The sequence below is a fragment of the Euprymna scolopes genome, chromosome 10 (genome assembly GCF_053919585.1).
Source record: "Euprymna scolopes isolate OS-2025 chromosome 10, ASM5391958v1, whole genome shotgun sequence".
NCBI classification, from domain to species: Eukaryota; Metazoa; Mollusca; class Cephalopoda; order Sepiida; family Sepiolidae; genus Euprymna; species Euprymna scolopes.
In genome coordinates this window covers 32549781-32567328 of record NC_136491.1, presented here as the reverse complement: position 1 = coordinate 32567328, position 17548 = coordinate 32549781, and the positions used below count along the sequence as shown (strand labels likewise).

The 17548-nt window shown below is 28.6% G+C and overlaps 1 protein-coding gene across 6 annotated transcripts in view; it reads right to left on the bottom strand.

The window, feature by feature from the left end:
* The window catches only part of LOC145285921 (inositol polyphosphate-4-phosphatase type I A-like), a 172216-nt gene that overhangs the window by 61658 nt on the left and 93010 nt on the right, over window positions 1-17548 (bottom strand). For all 6 annotated transcript variants that reach the window (XM_080134417.1, XM_080134421.1, XM_080134419.1 and 3 more), the window contains 5 exons: window positions 11651-11769; window positions 9446-9556; window positions 8653-8732; window positions 3928-4012; window positions 1213-1394 (listed from right to left, as the gene is read on the bottom strand). In XM_080134417.1, coding sequence (XP_079990543.1) covers window positions 1213-1394; window positions 3928-4012; window positions 8653-8732; window positions 9446-9556; window positions 11651-11769 — 577 coding nt within the window. The remainder of the gene's footprint in view (window positions 1-1212; window positions 1395-3927; window positions 4013-8652; window positions 8733-9445; window positions 9557-11650; window positions 11770-17548) is intronic.

The following is a 17548-nucleotide window of genomic DNA, read 5'->3' as shown; positions in this document are numbered from 1 at the left end:
TTTTTTTTTCCTGTATATTCTGTTCTTGATACACAAGAGTATAAAATCTCTGAAAGGCAGTCACACTCGACAGAGTAAATAACGACCAAGTTTCATATTATAAATATTCTGTTTTGTCAGAACTAATTAATTAAAAGATACCAACAACTGCAGTCAATTGTGTCAATCTTAGTGTTTCGACATTCTGTCCTCAGAACCAACATTTAACATTTTCTTATGTTTTGCCTATCTTTACAGCAAAAATATAGTTAATATGAGATAAAGAAATGATGGTTAACAAACAGTAAAAACCCAAGAGTCTGGCATGGGCCAATCATCTCATTCAATGTGCCACACTCAAAGCGTAGATTCCACTGTAAAGAAAGTCATGCATAGGTACCTTGCAGAATTCCTGTTGTTTTTTTTATGTGTATTCTGTCCTTGATACAAGAGAACGCAAGACCTTAAAAATTTCTGAAGGATGGTCACACTCGAAACCGAGTAGACAGCCACCAAGTTTCACATTTTCAATATTCAGTTTTGTCAAAACTAATTAATAAAAAAATAATTACACTCATTTAGGTTGTGTCAATGTTTCTTTTATGATTTACTGTTTCAACTCTTTATTCACAGAATCAGCATTTACCATTTTCTTAAGTTTTTTGCAGCAAAAATATAGTTAATATTGAAAAATAGGATATTAAAAATATATAAAACAAATAATTGTTAACAAACAATAGAAAACTGATTACTATAGCTCTGCATATTTAAACGTTTCAAAAATTAATTTCTAAGATTTTTGGTTTGTTTGTGTTTTTTTTTTTTTTAATTTCTTTTCCGTTATTTTCACTTAACTGATTTAGTCAAACAAAGATGGCCGGCTATTTTTTTTCATCTTATGATGATTGCATTTTCTCAGTATGGAACAATTATGGTAAGAGCATGTATAGAAACACGGTGAACAAACACAGTATGATTAATTATTATGAATTTTTATTTAATGTTTCTGAAATTACAGAAACTTAGTTGCTGCATATATGATACAAGAGGAAAAGCAAATAGACAAACAATTAACAAGTAAAGCAAAACTAAGTAAAACAAAAAAATAAGTAAATAAGTGTAGATGCATGAATAAAACGCGAAATAGAGAAATAGAACAATAATTATTAAATGAATCAATGAATAAAAATAATAAATTGTTGAAAAGATTCATTTTAAAAAATTGTCACTCACAGGATTTGCAATGGCAATGTATAATTCCATTTAAATTCAGACATGACTTCTTGGACAAATAGTTGCATTCTGGCTTTGTTGGTGTCAAAACGAAATGTCTTTTTGATTGGATTACAAAATATTAGCTTCAATTCACCGAGACCACGATTCTGTAGACGTTCGTTACAGCTCATTACTGAATCCTGAAAAAAAAAAAAAAAAAAAAAGTCAAATTTATATTTTCTCCTTAGTCACCATTATAACAGCCTAGAAAATTGTTCGGTTTGATTTTTTTTTTCTCATCAATTTGTTTAAGTTAGAGATGGGGCATCCTACCAGATGCCAAACATTCACCTGCTAACTCAGATATTCCAACCGAGAGATTTTTTTTAAATTCTAACCGTCCCTTTAAGTGCTATTGTTTGAATCTCTCCTGCACTTGGTTCACCACGTATATTTGCAAGATAGTTTTTGAAATTCTTTTTCATGAGTCCAGTTGTTTCTATAATTACAGGAATGATAGCTATCTCAAGATTCCAATTTCTTTTCATGTCATGCATAGGATTCTTTTATTTCATTACCATTTCCCTCTCAGTTCTGCTTAATCCAACATCATTGGGAACATTAACTTCTACTAAGGTTGCTTCTTTCTCTTTCTTGTTCCATATCACTATGTCAGGTTTTATGGCTCCATTGTCTAGGTACGTTGCTGTAGGATTTACATTGTCATAGTGGATGGTGTACAACTTATTTCCAACTGTTCTTGCTGGTAAACATGTTCCAGAGGCAATTCTTATTTTACAGATCATCCAGTGAAAATGTATGGGTTATCTATAATATAAATCTCACCTGTCTGTTTAAATGTATGTATGTATGTATGTATATTTGTCTAAAACTTTAGACAGAGGCAACAAATTTTCACAAGATCGGTATCATTTTGAAGGTCGACCCTTCAGACAACAAATATCAAAAAATTGGCTAAAAACATTAATTCCTTCACCCTCAACTGGGCAGTTTTCTACAAAGAGGGTCGTTTTTTTTTTGTTTTTTTTTTTTTGTTGCCATTTTTGCAAGTCATCATATCAGTTGGAATGACTTTACTAGTTTCAACGTTCCGAACTTCCGGTCGCATCATGGAGTAGGGGTGAGACATCAGGTTTTCTTTCACTTTCTTTTCTGTCTTCATGCCACGGGTTTGAGCCTGCCTGCCTACTACCAGTTTTTTTCTTTGTTGCTCAACACACACCTCCAAAAACCCAGGCAACACCGGACACCCAGGCTAGTCTGTGATATTACTCTGAAGTGGGATAAAATTAATTTATATTTAACTTCTTCAGGCTAGATATCAAATAAAGCTGTCGAATAGAATCCTATAAATAGGTTTATTATTTTATACTCCTAGCAAACATTAGTCCTAGAAGGAAGTGGTAGTGAGAAAACTACTCTTAGAAAGCATTACTCTTTGGCAGTGATAATCTTTGTTCTCAGCACAATTGGCTCTCAGTCACCACCTTCTAGTATCTATTTGGAAGCAAAATAAAAAAGGAATAATAGAGGTCTTATTTTTAGAAAAATCAGATCCAATAATATGGTTACGGATGAACTTCTAGATAGTAGGGTATGGAGTGAGCAACCGATTGATTGGATTCGGCCTCTCTGATCTCTCGACAAGCTGAAGGCCGAAAGTGAATTCTGGCTTTGTTGGTGTCAAAGTCATCAGGTTATGGACTGTTTAGTCACCCAGATCCCGTCCTTAGATATCACGGATGGCCCAGTTTTTAGGGTATCGTGGTTACATCTGTGCATGGGGTGGCAGTTAGTAAATTTATGGCTCTGCCAACACGGCAGACAGCCTAGAAGAATTGTGACAATATCGAACACATTGCTTGTGATGAGTAAAGACTACAGTATGGACAATTAATCAAAAAAAAAAAAAAAAAATCAGAAGTTTTGGGAGTATTGGAATCAGAAAATTTGTGTATACAGTGTAACCCGGATATAAGAGATTCCTTATCCTGTCCCTGAGGCTCTCTTATATCTAGGTTAAACTTATATCTGTGGTTTTTATATTCGGGTTATATAGTACATTAACACAGGCTCTAATTTGGGATCAGAGAAAATATCTTATATTCGGGTCTCTAATATCCGGGTTACACTGTATTTTCCTATGTTAAAAACAATACTTTTAAGTGTTTTTTTTTATCATTATTATTTTGTTTATTTAAGTTTATTTTTCATTTATTGGTACTAAAGATAAATGTTTATTGATTTTAAGCTAATAGTAAAACTAAAATCTATAGATCAACCCTTACAAGTATACTTTCACGTTTGCGGAAATATATGCACGTGTTTTTATGGTTATCCGAAATTAAAAAAATTTAAAAAAAAAAAAAACGATTTTATATCTAAATATTTAGAGATCTCTCACTTTATTTAATTTGTTCTATGGTTCTCACATTCCACGAGTGATGATTTTGACAAAGGGGGAAGAACTGCTGTTTTCTGGGTCGGAATCTACCCATCTAACAGTTATCATTGGCTAGGTTTTAACCATTGAAACAATAATTTTTTTTTTTTTTTCTTAGATCTTTACATCTTGTTTGGAATAATTTCCATAAAATCAGAATCAGTATTTGTATCGGAATTGGGAAAACATTGAAATCATCCCATCACTAATAAAGACAATGGTGCTTATAATTTACTTCATCTTTATTAGTAATCATTATAAATACTTACTCGAGATGGTTGTTCATTAAGTAGGCTTTCATCATGGAGCCAAGCAACAATTTGAATTTGCCCGGCAGGTGTAGAGTCTGGAGATCTAAAAGGATACAAAACAAAGAAATACATTGGTTACAGCACGTCTTCAGGCATAACAGATGCAAATTTAAAGAATACCCAATGCAAAAAGAAAAGAAAAAAAGAGCTGATTTTCTACAAAAACAGAATTTCTAGAATATTCTTTTTCTTTGTTTTAACATGCAATACTAATATTTGACCGATATGGAATTTAGAGGTCTGTGATGCATGAAAAACGTTCGACAAACCGAATGAGCACGGCGATGGCACATACTGAAAACATTTTGTGTCACTTTTCTTCATTAAATAGATAAATCATCATAATAAATCATCATAATAAATTATAATAAATCATCATAATAAATCATCATAATAAATTATAATAAATCATCATAATAAATTATAATAAATCATCATAATAAATCATAATAAATCATCATAATAAATTATAATAAATCATCATAATAAATAATAATAAATCATCATAATAAATTATAATAAATCATAATTAATCATCATAATAAATTATAATAAATCATCATAATAAATCATAATAAATCATCATAATAAATTATAATAAATCATCATAATAAATTATAATAAATCATCATAATAAATAATAATAAATTATAATAAATCATCATAATAAATAATAATAAATTATAATAAATCATCATAATAAATCATCATAATAAATCATCATAATAAATTATAATAAATCATCATAATAAATTATAATAATAAATCATAATAAATTATAATAATAAATCATAATAAATCATCATAATAAATTATAATAAATCATCATAATTAATCATCATAATAAATTATAATAAATCATCATAATAAATCATAATAAATCATCATAATAAATTATAATAAATCATCATAATAAATTATAATAAATCATCATAATAAATTATAATAAATCATCATAATAAATCATAATAAATCATCATAATAAATTATAATAAATCATCATAATAAATCATAATAAATCATCATAATAAATCATAATAAATCATCATAATAAATTATAATAAATCATCATAATAAATCATAATAAATCATCATAATAAATTATAATAAATCATCATAATAAATTATAATAAATCATCATAATAAATTATAATAAATCATCATAATAAATTATAATAAATCATCATAATAAATTATAATAAATCATCATAATAAATCATAATAAATCATCATAATAAATTATAATAAATCATCATAATAAATTATAATAAATCATCATAATAAATTATAATAATAAATCATAATAAATTATAATAATAAATCATAATAAATTATAATAATAAATCATAATAAATCATCATAATAAATTATAATAAATCATCATAATTAATCATCATAATAAATTATAATAAATCATCATAATAAATCATAATAAATCATCATAATAAATTATAATAAATCATCATAATAAATCATAATAAATCATCATAATAAATTATAATAAATCATCATAATAAATCATAATAAATCATCATAATAAATTATAATAAATCATCATAATTAATCATCATAATAAATCATAATAAATCATCATAATAAATTATAATAAATCATCATAATAAATCATAATAAATCATCATAATAAATCATCATAATAAATCATCATAATAAATTATAATAAATCATCATAATTAATCATCATAATAAATTATAATAAATCATCATAATAAATCATAATAAATCATCATAATAAATTATAATAAATCATCATAATAAATAATAATAAATTATAATAAATCATCATAATAAATCATCATAAATCATCATAATAAATCATCATAATAAATTATAATAAATCATCATAATAAATTATAATAAATCATAATAAATCATCATAATAAATTATAATAATAAATCATAATAAATTATAATAAATCATCATAATAAATTATAATAAATCATCATAATAAATCATAATAAATCATAATAATAAATTATAATAAATCATCATAATAAATTATAATAAATCATAATAAATCATCATAATAAATTATAATAAATCATCATAATAAATTATAATAAATCATCATAATAAATTATAATAAATCATCATAATAAATTATAATAAATCATCATAATAAATTATAATAAATCATAATAATAAATCATAATAAATTATAATAAATCATCATAATAAATTATAATAAATCATAATAATAAATCATCATAAATTAGACCCATGTATGTATGCATGTGAAATCCATTATTATCCAATGCCAACTCAGGTGGCTGGGGCACATCATTCAAATGTCCAGTCACAGACTACTGCATAGAATCCTCAATGATCAATAACTCCAAAGCCGACGCTGTGCCGATGGGCAGAGTAAATGTATCAAAGACCATTTCAAGAGATCCCTGAAAATGTGTTGAATAGAGCCTCTTCACTAGAAGAACTTGCTTCCTGCCAGGATATCTGGTGCTCCCCACAGAAAATGGATTGTGTTAAGGAGCAACAAATAGAGGACCATATAGTGGTGTGCAAAGCGGCATGCTTGTCAGGCCATCCCTACTCCACCCGGCATCTCCTCCACATGCCCGATCTGTGACCGGACCTGTGGGTTCAGGATTAGATTATTTAAACATCAGCACAGATTCACAAGAACAAACTCATCATCATTGGATAACGATAACCAAGAAGAAAATATATATATATATATATAATTTTTTATTTACAGAAAGTTTAGATGAGGCACGTCATTGATACCGACGGTTTCTAACCTGATAATAGAGGACCATTTTAGATACCCATATCAAGCTCTCTTCAGCCAATACTGATCTGTTTTATAACCGGAATAGGAATCATATAGAAATATTACCAGATCTCATTCAAATCTTGTTTACCTGAAACAACCTAAAATTTAAAATTCAAATAAAAATAAAGTTTTAAGAATTGTCCGTTTAATGTTTTGGACGCTAAGGAAAACAAAGAAAAAAAAAAAAAACATTAAACGGAAAATTTTTAAAACTTCATTTGACATAAAAATTGTATATAAAAAATATAAATAATGTGCTCTTATTTTTGGAATTTTTTCTTATAATAGAGCACTCTGCTGGAATCTTTTTTCTCAGCAAAATATATATATATATATATATATGAATGACAAAAGTCTATATTCCAAATTTTATGATGTTGACCATTTTACAATTTATTCCTTTAATTCAATTGACATAACATTATATATATATATATATATATATATATATATATATATATATATAGTAAGATATAAAATATATATGGCGATTAAGCTACACTGAATATAATAGAGTGGATGAAACGCGGAATATTCAGTGTAGCTTAATCACCATATATATTTTATAACTTACTAACTAGCTCTACTTATGTATTGAGCACTTTTGAAGTAAATACTTAAAGTTTACGTATAAATTTATACTTTCGTATATTAATTTTATGTGAGTAAATTATGTAGTTTTATATATATATATATATATGTTATCAGGAGATATTTTGTGTCAATTTTTAGTATTTACTTCAAAAGTGCACAATATGCAAGTTATGTGAAATAGCTTCATGGAAATCATAAAAGCATGTAAATTATAGGTGTTAGTTTAAATATTTGATGCAAGTGCATAAATACCCCCACAAAAAAAGAAAAAAAAATCGTGATGTATATACCTGTGATGGAAAAATATTGTGCACCAATTTTTTTTTTTTTTTTTTTTTACGAAGGAGTTATCACTTATCAAGGCCCGGAGGTCACTCGAGAATAAGGGTTAATGAGTGCATAGAAGTCAATGGGAAAATGTCGTAATTGTTGGTAGTGGAAATTTGGTAAATTGGATTACTTAAAGAGACAGCTCATCAAGAACTTGTTCACATTGAACTTGAAGAAAAAATTATATATAACAAATGAATAATGAAGGAGTGCCAAATTATATATAACAAACAAATAATAAAGGAGTACCAAATTATATATAACTATTCATGTTCTCTATATCTTCAAATATGTATTCATGGTGTTCAGTTTGATTGTTGTGTAGAAGAAAATTGTTTTGTCTTTTTTTAACTTTGCAGCATATAATTGAGTTTTGCAAAGGGAAAGGAAAAAACCAATGACAATGTTGAGAGCATTTTTGGTCAGGAAGCTAATATCTTCAGACAGCCTTATCTGGTAGTACCAGATGCCCTAACAGGTATTACCACTCTGTGTCAAAGTGGACATGAAAGCAATGGTAACTTTACATTCCCCACAGCCCCCAAATACGGCCCTTACCACTGAATGTCTGTTAAGGTCATACCCAGGACCTTATTGATGCAAGTTATCAATAATATTTTATATATATATATATATATATATATATATATACACAGGGTGACCCAAAAAAAACAGAGGACATTCAATTGTTTTTCTGAGCATTTTACGGTCAACGGAGAGAAAAAAGGCCAAAGACCCTAGTGTCTTGATGTGATGTTTTAAATATAATAAACTAGTTATGACCAAAGTTTCATTTCATTCGGACAAAACACTAAGAAACGGGGGCCTAATTATAGTTGGGGCCCGTTTTTTGGGGGTCACCCTGTATATAATATAATATATATATATATATATATCTCACGTAAAGAGAATAGGAGTAAGTAATATACGATGATCATATACTTACATCAAAGTCAACTGTAGTTTTTTATCCGGTCGAGACAATAGAGTTTTCATATCAAACATTGCATAGCCCAGCTGAGACATCTGGAATCAATATAAAAAATACAGGAACTTGTATAGATTGCTTATCTTTTAAACCAACGCATTTCAGGTGAAAACATTCTATACTCCTCTATCATGATGAAATTAGTATAAATCACAAAAAATGATCCAGTAGAAAAATAATTACAACTAAAAATAGAATTTATTGAATTATTGAGTTTTTTTATGGTTTAATGTAAAAGAGTTGTTCAACGAATTCAGTATGACAAATAAGGGAAATAAGTCTTGACTTAAATTAAGGGTCTGTCATTTTTAAACAGAACGTAATTATGGATGATTTTTTGTTAAAACTATATCTAGAACATCTACTGGATCATTTTTTTTTTATTTTTGGAAATTTTATGACAAAGCCAAAATTATGTGTCTTGTCAACCATATTTTATAAATAAAAGGGAGACAAGACAGAACTAGAGACAAAAATCAGCCTTGTAATACCTATGATATACTATTGATCACTAAAAATCATTTAAAAAAAAAAAAAAATGATCAATTTACAAAATTTTGGAGAATATGATACTTTTCTTCTGTGACGGATACGTACATCAAAAAGATTTTTCTGTCGTTTCTTTTAATTAAGTTAAATTTTGAACACAAACCTTTTCTTAATTAAACAACTCCTACATTACAGATGAAGTGATGTTTTGTGCACATGACACAATAAGCTCGCCATTAAAGTATAAAACAGTTCAACTTACAGTATTAGTCATTCTTTCATTCACATGATATACAGTGAACTTTACTTGAGTCGTCAGTTTGATGTCAGTCCCAAAACCAATAGTTTTCAAAAACTGAGGAGCATTGCTTCTCTGAAAACCATAAAATAAACATTTTAAAATATTCTATTATTAAGAGAATTGACTATTTGACAAATGTAAAAAAAAAAAAAAAAGTGTAATCCTCCATCAAAAATTACATTAATAAAAAAAATAAATAAATATTGTACATCCTCCATCAAAAATTACAAAAAATAAAAAAAAACAAAATATGATGCTTAGCAAGAATTCATCTTAATATCCATATTATGGATAAGATGATTCCAACATATTTAGCTATATAGTTATTTTATTGTTTTGTTTGGATTACTCTCAAAAAAATAAAATAAAATATGTGCATATTTATTCAAATATAAAAATGCACTAACAGTGGGGGGGGGCTTCTATAAATTTTAGTTTTACTGATAGCTTTAAATCAGTAGATATTAGGTTGGTGCAAAATGTTTTTTTAACATTCAACTTCATATCAAAAAACATTATTTTTGCACTAACCTATAATTTATTAGATTACCAGCAAAGGAAAATTAAGTTTAATAAAAAAGCAAAGAGCGTTAACAAAATCATTTTTGGCATCGGAAAATAAACACTAATTATTTTTTTTTTTTTCCCTATACTTCCAAAATTTCCGATTTTTCCAATTCTCGATTCTGATTAATCATCCCAACACTAACATTCATATCCAACTCATAGAATCATATCAGTAATTTAACTTTCCATATATAAATCATCGTTTCTGAGGACCTGAAGAAAATAAATAAATAAATAAATAAAAATTAAAAAAACATCCAGTTGGCTTTTTAATGGAAGATCTCTTTCCAAATTTATTTCAGGTTAAGGGGATTGTCCAAGTTGCAATTTAATTTCTCGCCTCCTCTCAGCACTTGAAATTTGACTATGCTCCCCAAATTGGGGCCCTATTACTAAATATACATTCATGGCATACCCAGGGCACTATGTAGATCATACATTATCATAACTTCATACGCGACATCAAATGTCTATCATAAATGTAAAGTGAAATTTTTTAAGAATCTTCAGGTGATAATGTCTCAATAAAAAAAAAAAAAAAAAAAAAAAAAAAGCTTTCAAAATTTGTACAGAGATGCTTTGATTTGATGCTTTTGTTTAAAACAAAAATATTGGATGAATTTGCATAAATTTTTCTATACAGTATTTTTTAACCTAACAGGTATGTACAGAAAGTATTTTTGGGATTATAATTTTTTTAAAATTGAGACGTAACTAGAGAAACACTAAATTGGTTTCTGATCAGTCACTTAACTAGTTTAGAGGTCGACTTTTTTTCTTTTTTATCGGCCAACCTTGTAACCTCTTCCTTATTGGGGTCTTGAGGGGTTTACTTCTTACTTAATTTGTTTGGATTCCCGGGGATTGAACACTGAATGATGGTGGGCTTTCTTTCTTGAATGGGTTGTCTTTAAGTGATTCAACCTTCCTTGTCCTTTTTATCTATATATTAATGCGATAGCATATGTGTTATTTTGTGTGTCACGCTTACATGTTTTTTCTTCTGAATGACTGTCGTTAAATTGTTACGTACTTCCATTTCTTATAATAAATAATTTTACCAAGGATTCTTCATAAGTTTTGATTTTGGTTTCAATTATAGCTGATGGCTATTTTTTTTATAAATAATTGTGCTAATAATTCTTCACAAGTTTTGGTTTCAGTTTCGATTCAAGTTGATGCACCCCAGCCATATGGATATATTTTTTTTATTTTTGAAATCACAACTTTATAATATATAAGAATCTATAGAAAATTGACTCTATAATAATACGTACGAAATTTGCATAAATTAAAATATCATATTTAAGAGTATTTTACAACTGGGCTACACCGGGCGTCCTTGCTAGCTTAGATAAATACTTTTGCAGTTTTAACAAAAGAGCTACAATAATATCAGGGTGTCTCCATTTATGCTGAACATCCACAGAATGCCAACATCAATATATTACATACGAAAGAGTCTGCTATGGAATTTTCACAGGTCCCATTAGTCATTATGACTCAGATCAAGTGGCTTCCTGTTTTGTGTAGATCAAAGAAAATTTAATTAAAAAAAAAAAAAAAAAAAAAAAAATTAAATTAAAAATGTGCACATACCTCAATAATTTCTGTGTGCCGTGTAAGTGTCCAACCTTGCTGTGGTGGTGTAAGCGTTGTAATCATAACAAAAGGGTTGGGTGGTTGCCCAGTGCGATCATTTGGCAAATCTTTGGCAGCTGAATTAAAATAAATAATAATTTTAAACAAATAAAAAAAAATGATAAAAATAGATTAATGATGATGCTGCATTGAAGGATTAAAATGATGGAGTGAGGATTAAGGTTTGCAGAGAGGGGCGTTTTAGATGGTGTCAGTTTCCGGCATTTCAGTTGGAGTCAGACTTGTAAGAATGCTAGGAGTCGAGGTTGGATATTTTAATCATCAAATAATTAACTGACAGTCAAAATATTGGAAGAGCTTAAAACAAGGAGTCAGAAGCAGATATTTTAAATTTATGGTAATCAGAGTTTTGGGGATTTTCAAAGTCGGACATTATACGTTCCAAATTTTGGAATCAATAGCAAGTAAAATACAGATGAACATGTATGAGTAGATATTTTTTTTATTTAAAAAAATAAATAAAAAATTAAAAAAAAAAAGAAAAACAAAAACACCTTGTTCAATCTTAAGAGACAATGGATATCCCCTGCACACAAAACAAAATCAGATCTTTTGGATATCCCCATATTTCTCTAAGCATTTTAAATTTGAAAAGAATTTTGGAAGATGAATTGGCATTCCTGTTATAAGCATACTGTTGTAAGAATGATACTTTTTTTTGTAAAAGATATGTTTATTTACTTTTTAGAAGGTTCCACATAAAAAAGAAAGTTTACTTAACAGTTGCAAGAAATCATATTCCCAAAGAATTTTTAAATATACTAACCATAATTTCATTCAATGAAAATGTGTTTGAGAACATCATTTTTATGTGACATATTCTTAAAAGTAATTAAACAGTTTATATTTAAAAAAAGTATCATTCTTACACAAAAAATACTATTTATAATAATAATAATACAAATACTACTACAAATAATATGAAAAGTTATTAAACACTTTTATAATAAAATATTCTTATGCCAAAAATATTTACTACTTATAACAATAATACTAATAATACTAATATTAATAGTAATGATTCATCTAACAATGTCTCCATAATTAAATATGTAATAAATTCCTTCAGTAAAAATATCTGTTGGAACGTGTTTCATCATGGATGCCAAATCAGCTATCACAGTCTAGAAAATGCCGGAACTAATGCAACAATGAAATGCCTCAAGAAATATGTTGGATAATCAATCTTTAGTTATAAAAGATCCTAATGACCTATAATTGCATATTTTTCAAGTCTAGTCTAATAATACTACACCAACGGTGAAAATGGAATATCTTCATATCCTATACTAATCTTTTTCCCCACTCTTTTACTCTTCCTTGCGTCTTTATTTATTTTTTTTTCTTTCTTTTTAGAGGGGGGGGGGTAATTAAAAAGAGTTTTTGTTACTTTCCATTTTTATGAAATTCTGATTTTCTAAAAATTGGTTTGTTAGTTTTGTTACGTTTCTAAATTTTTTTTAGATGAAGATTGATAATTTTGATCATTCGGACTACTGTTCTCATCTTAAGTGTTATTTGCACAATGTTTTGGTCAATGCAATCTCTGACCATCTCCAGGTGCATCTTGTTGAACTCGGAAATCTGCGCAGAAGAGCATCACTCACAACTGAATTTTTATCTAATACTTTATCCGTTACTTGTAGACAATTCTAGTATGAATTTTGCAAACCTTTTTTTTTTCCTCAAACCTATTTTTGTTTTTTTTTATATATATATACACACAATATTTCTATTTATTACTATAGATTGATACATTATATCCTCAATATGAACAATACAAAGACTACAATTGCAAATTACTTTAAGACTTCTACCCCGTCATGGCTGATTAGAACGAGAGCATGTTACTCCCATGGATCAAATAAAGGCTTCTGTTTAAACTTCCGTGCAGATTCGGGAGTTCAACAAGATACACTTGAAGAAGCTTGAAGGTTACATCGGCCAAAACATTGTGTGAATAACACTCAAGATGAGAACAGTAGTTACGATAATTTAAAATATGGGTTACTTGTTTTTTGCCTGATTATTTGAGGATTTTTGCTTATATTTTATTGCAGTGCTTGTCAATTAAAAAATTAAAAATATCATTTGAGAAGCATACAGTAATATTTAACATTAGTATAATGCATTTTATGTCTTTTTTTTTATTTAACTGACAATTCAACCATTGCATTAATCCTGATCCTCACAAGTGATGACTCAATAATAAAAAATAATTTTTAAAAAGCCAGGTTTTGTCATTTTATCTATTAAATTACCACATATTTCAGCAGATAAGACGAGGTACAAAATTGGAGCAAATTTTAATAAATTTATTATATATCGGTTGTATAAGATGACTGCTAAATCACAAAACCATGTTTCTTTAGCCTAGGCTAGAGATTGCAACACCCGGTATCTTATGAAATATTGTTTTTAAAAGATGATTTTTTTTTAACTTTAAGGATCGTCTTATATATGCTGAAATATATGGTAATTTTTTTTTATTTTAAAAGGGCGAAATAAATAAACAAATGAAAAATACTTTGTAGTTTTTTTATTATAAAAATGCATAAAGAAAAGAAAGTTGAATTCATAATTATTAAATTTTAGTTTTCAAAGTACAAAGGCTAAAAAATAGATGACTTAGACACCTTTATTCTATTAATTTAAATTTAAATGTAGATCAGCAAAGACAATTATTAAAAAGGTGTACATTTTCCTTACATTCATTCTGCAATGAACTATACTCTATTTTAACAGCATTGAAAAAATAAAAATAAAGTTTGTGAGAAACATTCAGGCATCCATTTCTTTTGCTTAAGAAAATGTTATTCAAATAAGTGACAAGAATACACTCAAAAATTTCTGAAAACAATACAACCCAACAAGAATAGAGCAAAAGAAAAACAGACTATACAAAATGGAGGAGTAGTATGAGCATTATCAGGAATACCACTGAAAGAGTCATCCGAGAATGATGCATTAAAATTAAAAAAGAAAATGATTTGATTTTGTTTTATGGTTCAACAACAACTGCAGAGTCATTTAGAGCCAAGAAGGTTGTATTTAACATACTTCTTTTTGTGAACCTGCTCATTTAGCATAATGATGAGAACTGTCCCATTTGGCATAATGATGAGAGTGTTTGCTAATGAGCCAGCAGACTGGGGTTCAATTCTTTGTCTGATCATACAAAAGACTAAAAAAAATTTTTTTTAATTTAAAAAAAAAAAAAAAAAAGGGGAGACTTTATGCACCCTTGCTAAACACTCAGCAATATAAGGGGAGGATCAAAAGCAAAGGGTGCAATCCTGGGAATAGAATGGCGCCTTCCGGTGTAACAGCTAATGAAAATGGTGCCTTCGGGTTGATCTTGACTATAATCGGCCACTTAGTTTTTTTTGCTTTTAGCTTTTTTCAAGGTGTTTTTTTAAAGGGTTAGATTTTTGGAGACAATTTTAATTTCTTTTAGAACATTCTAGATATTATCTGGATCAGTTATGTTGTGGGCAGGTAACTGACTCTTCCCTCTCTCCAATCAGAGGCGGGTTCACTTTTAAGCAATTGATATGGTTAATTGTTCCATATCACATCAACTCCTTCCACTCAGTTTTAAACTTAGTTATTCCTGTAAATAAATGACTTTGTACATCAAGTTCCCAAAATCTCCAAATATTTATAAATTAATTTGCTTTTCAAGTCAATATTTTTCAAGTAAACAGTTGAAATGAAAGAAGTCCTTGAGAAGTTCAAAGAAATCTAAATAGTCACAAATTTCACCTTGCAAACCAATGACATACAAAAGATCTATAACAAAAATTTCACTGTGCAAACCAATGACATACAAAAGATCTATAACAAAAATTGGAAATGCTTCTGGTTGATATTAGTAAAAACATAAGTTTTCAAATTTATTACAGATCATTAACAAATGTCTGTGATTTGAATGATTCTAATAATGATTTTAATAATGCAACTCAAAATTCCGAAACAGAATTGATCATTCCTGTTTTCCGTTTTTACAATTAGCAAAAATCACAAAATTAAGTTCACTCTTTTTTGTTTGGATAGCTAAGGCTAAAATGAAAAATGATAAATGTTAATAACTCTGCAATTTAATTTTACATGAAATTGGAAGAATACCCGCCCCAGGATAGGTAAAATGAAAATAGAAACAGCTTTTTTATCACTAATGCTCTCTTACAAAGATTAAAATCAATATATAATGATACTAAACCTTTTGTTTAGAAACCTTAATAATATTTGGATCACAATCCATTATATGATTTTAATTGTAGAAAATCTATAAAATTTGCAGTTTAATTTTAGGAGGTCTTAAGAACAAATTGAAATTCAGGGATTCTTGCTTAATTAGTCTCTTATGACTTGATCAAATTCAATGCAAATTTCAAATATTTGAATTTTCCAATGAGAGGTTAAGTCCATATTATGCCCATTAAAACCCTTTAAAATGAGTTGAAAAAAAAAATACTGAAATAAGTATCAATACCCGGATCTAAGTTTCATAAGGATTGGTAAGGGTTATCTTCCTTTCATTCGAAAGCAATTGAAATTAATTTTAAAGAAATGGTTATCATTTCATGGAATGGGAATGCAAACATCACTTACGGTCAATGCATAGAATGTTAAGAATTAATCTCATTAATCTTTATCCTCAAGTGGCTTTTGGTCTTGATAAATGGCGATCATTAGTATATATATATATATATATATATATATATATAAAATTTGTTTATTTTCTGAATATTTTACAAACATCATGAAGATTTCATGGAATGTTTAATTTTTCGATGCTGTCCAACTCCATTTTTAGTTTTACTATTATTATTCCCCTGATAAATGTTAACCCATAAAGATCTTAGGAGACAATTTACTATACTAAAAATTAAACTGCTTTTATTTGCTACAAGTGTACACTCTACGCTCAGTCACAAAGCCAACATTATTGAAATTGATTTTTCTCTGTTGACTACGATATGTTGCTGGTCCTATACAGTTCTAAGAGGTTCACCCTTCCAGGTTTTGCCTTCTCCCTTTGATAAGGGGTTAGTTTATTGCTAATCGCCTGAGGCGCCCCTACCAGAGAATACTGACAAGGCTGCCCAGGCATTTTTTGCAGACCAGAGTGCTCTTCCTCTTGGGTGCTTGCTTTTCAAATTCCACTTTCCAATCCTTGTGTCACATCATCCCGGCGTATGAGGGAGATAAATATCAGGAGTACACTCTCTGGCCAAAAAAGAAAAGTACACAACAAGCCCTAGTATAATTGATTGAGATTGTCGGACTGACTTCCTCATCTTGGTTGTTATTGTCACAACGTTTCAGCCGTTTTGCCCTCCAGCCTTCGTCAGGTGTTTTGTGTCCTAGTGACATATGGCCGAGTGGTCCTAGACGTTGTATCAAAGTTTACAGTTACCCAAAGGTGCTGAGTTCAATCCTGAACGAAGGCAGTGAAAAAAGTAACATTCAAAACAGAGAATCAGCAACTATGTCCCAAAGCCTAGCTGGAGTCCGAACACAGTACCCCCGTAATAATAATAAAGGGTTGGGTTCGAGACTCCTAACAAACGGTTCCCCAGTTCGATACAAAACACCTGTCAAGGCCGGAGGGCAAAACGGCTGAAACGTTGTGACAATAACAACCAAGATGAGGAAGTCAGTCCGACAATCTCAATCAATGAAAACACCTCATCTCAAAAATACAGACAATTACTAAGCCCTAGTATAACTTCGACGTAAATACCCTCTGACTAACAGCAAAAATCCCTAGATGTAAGAAAGCCTACTACTCTAATAGTATCTTTCCTAGGACTGCTAGACTTTGGAATT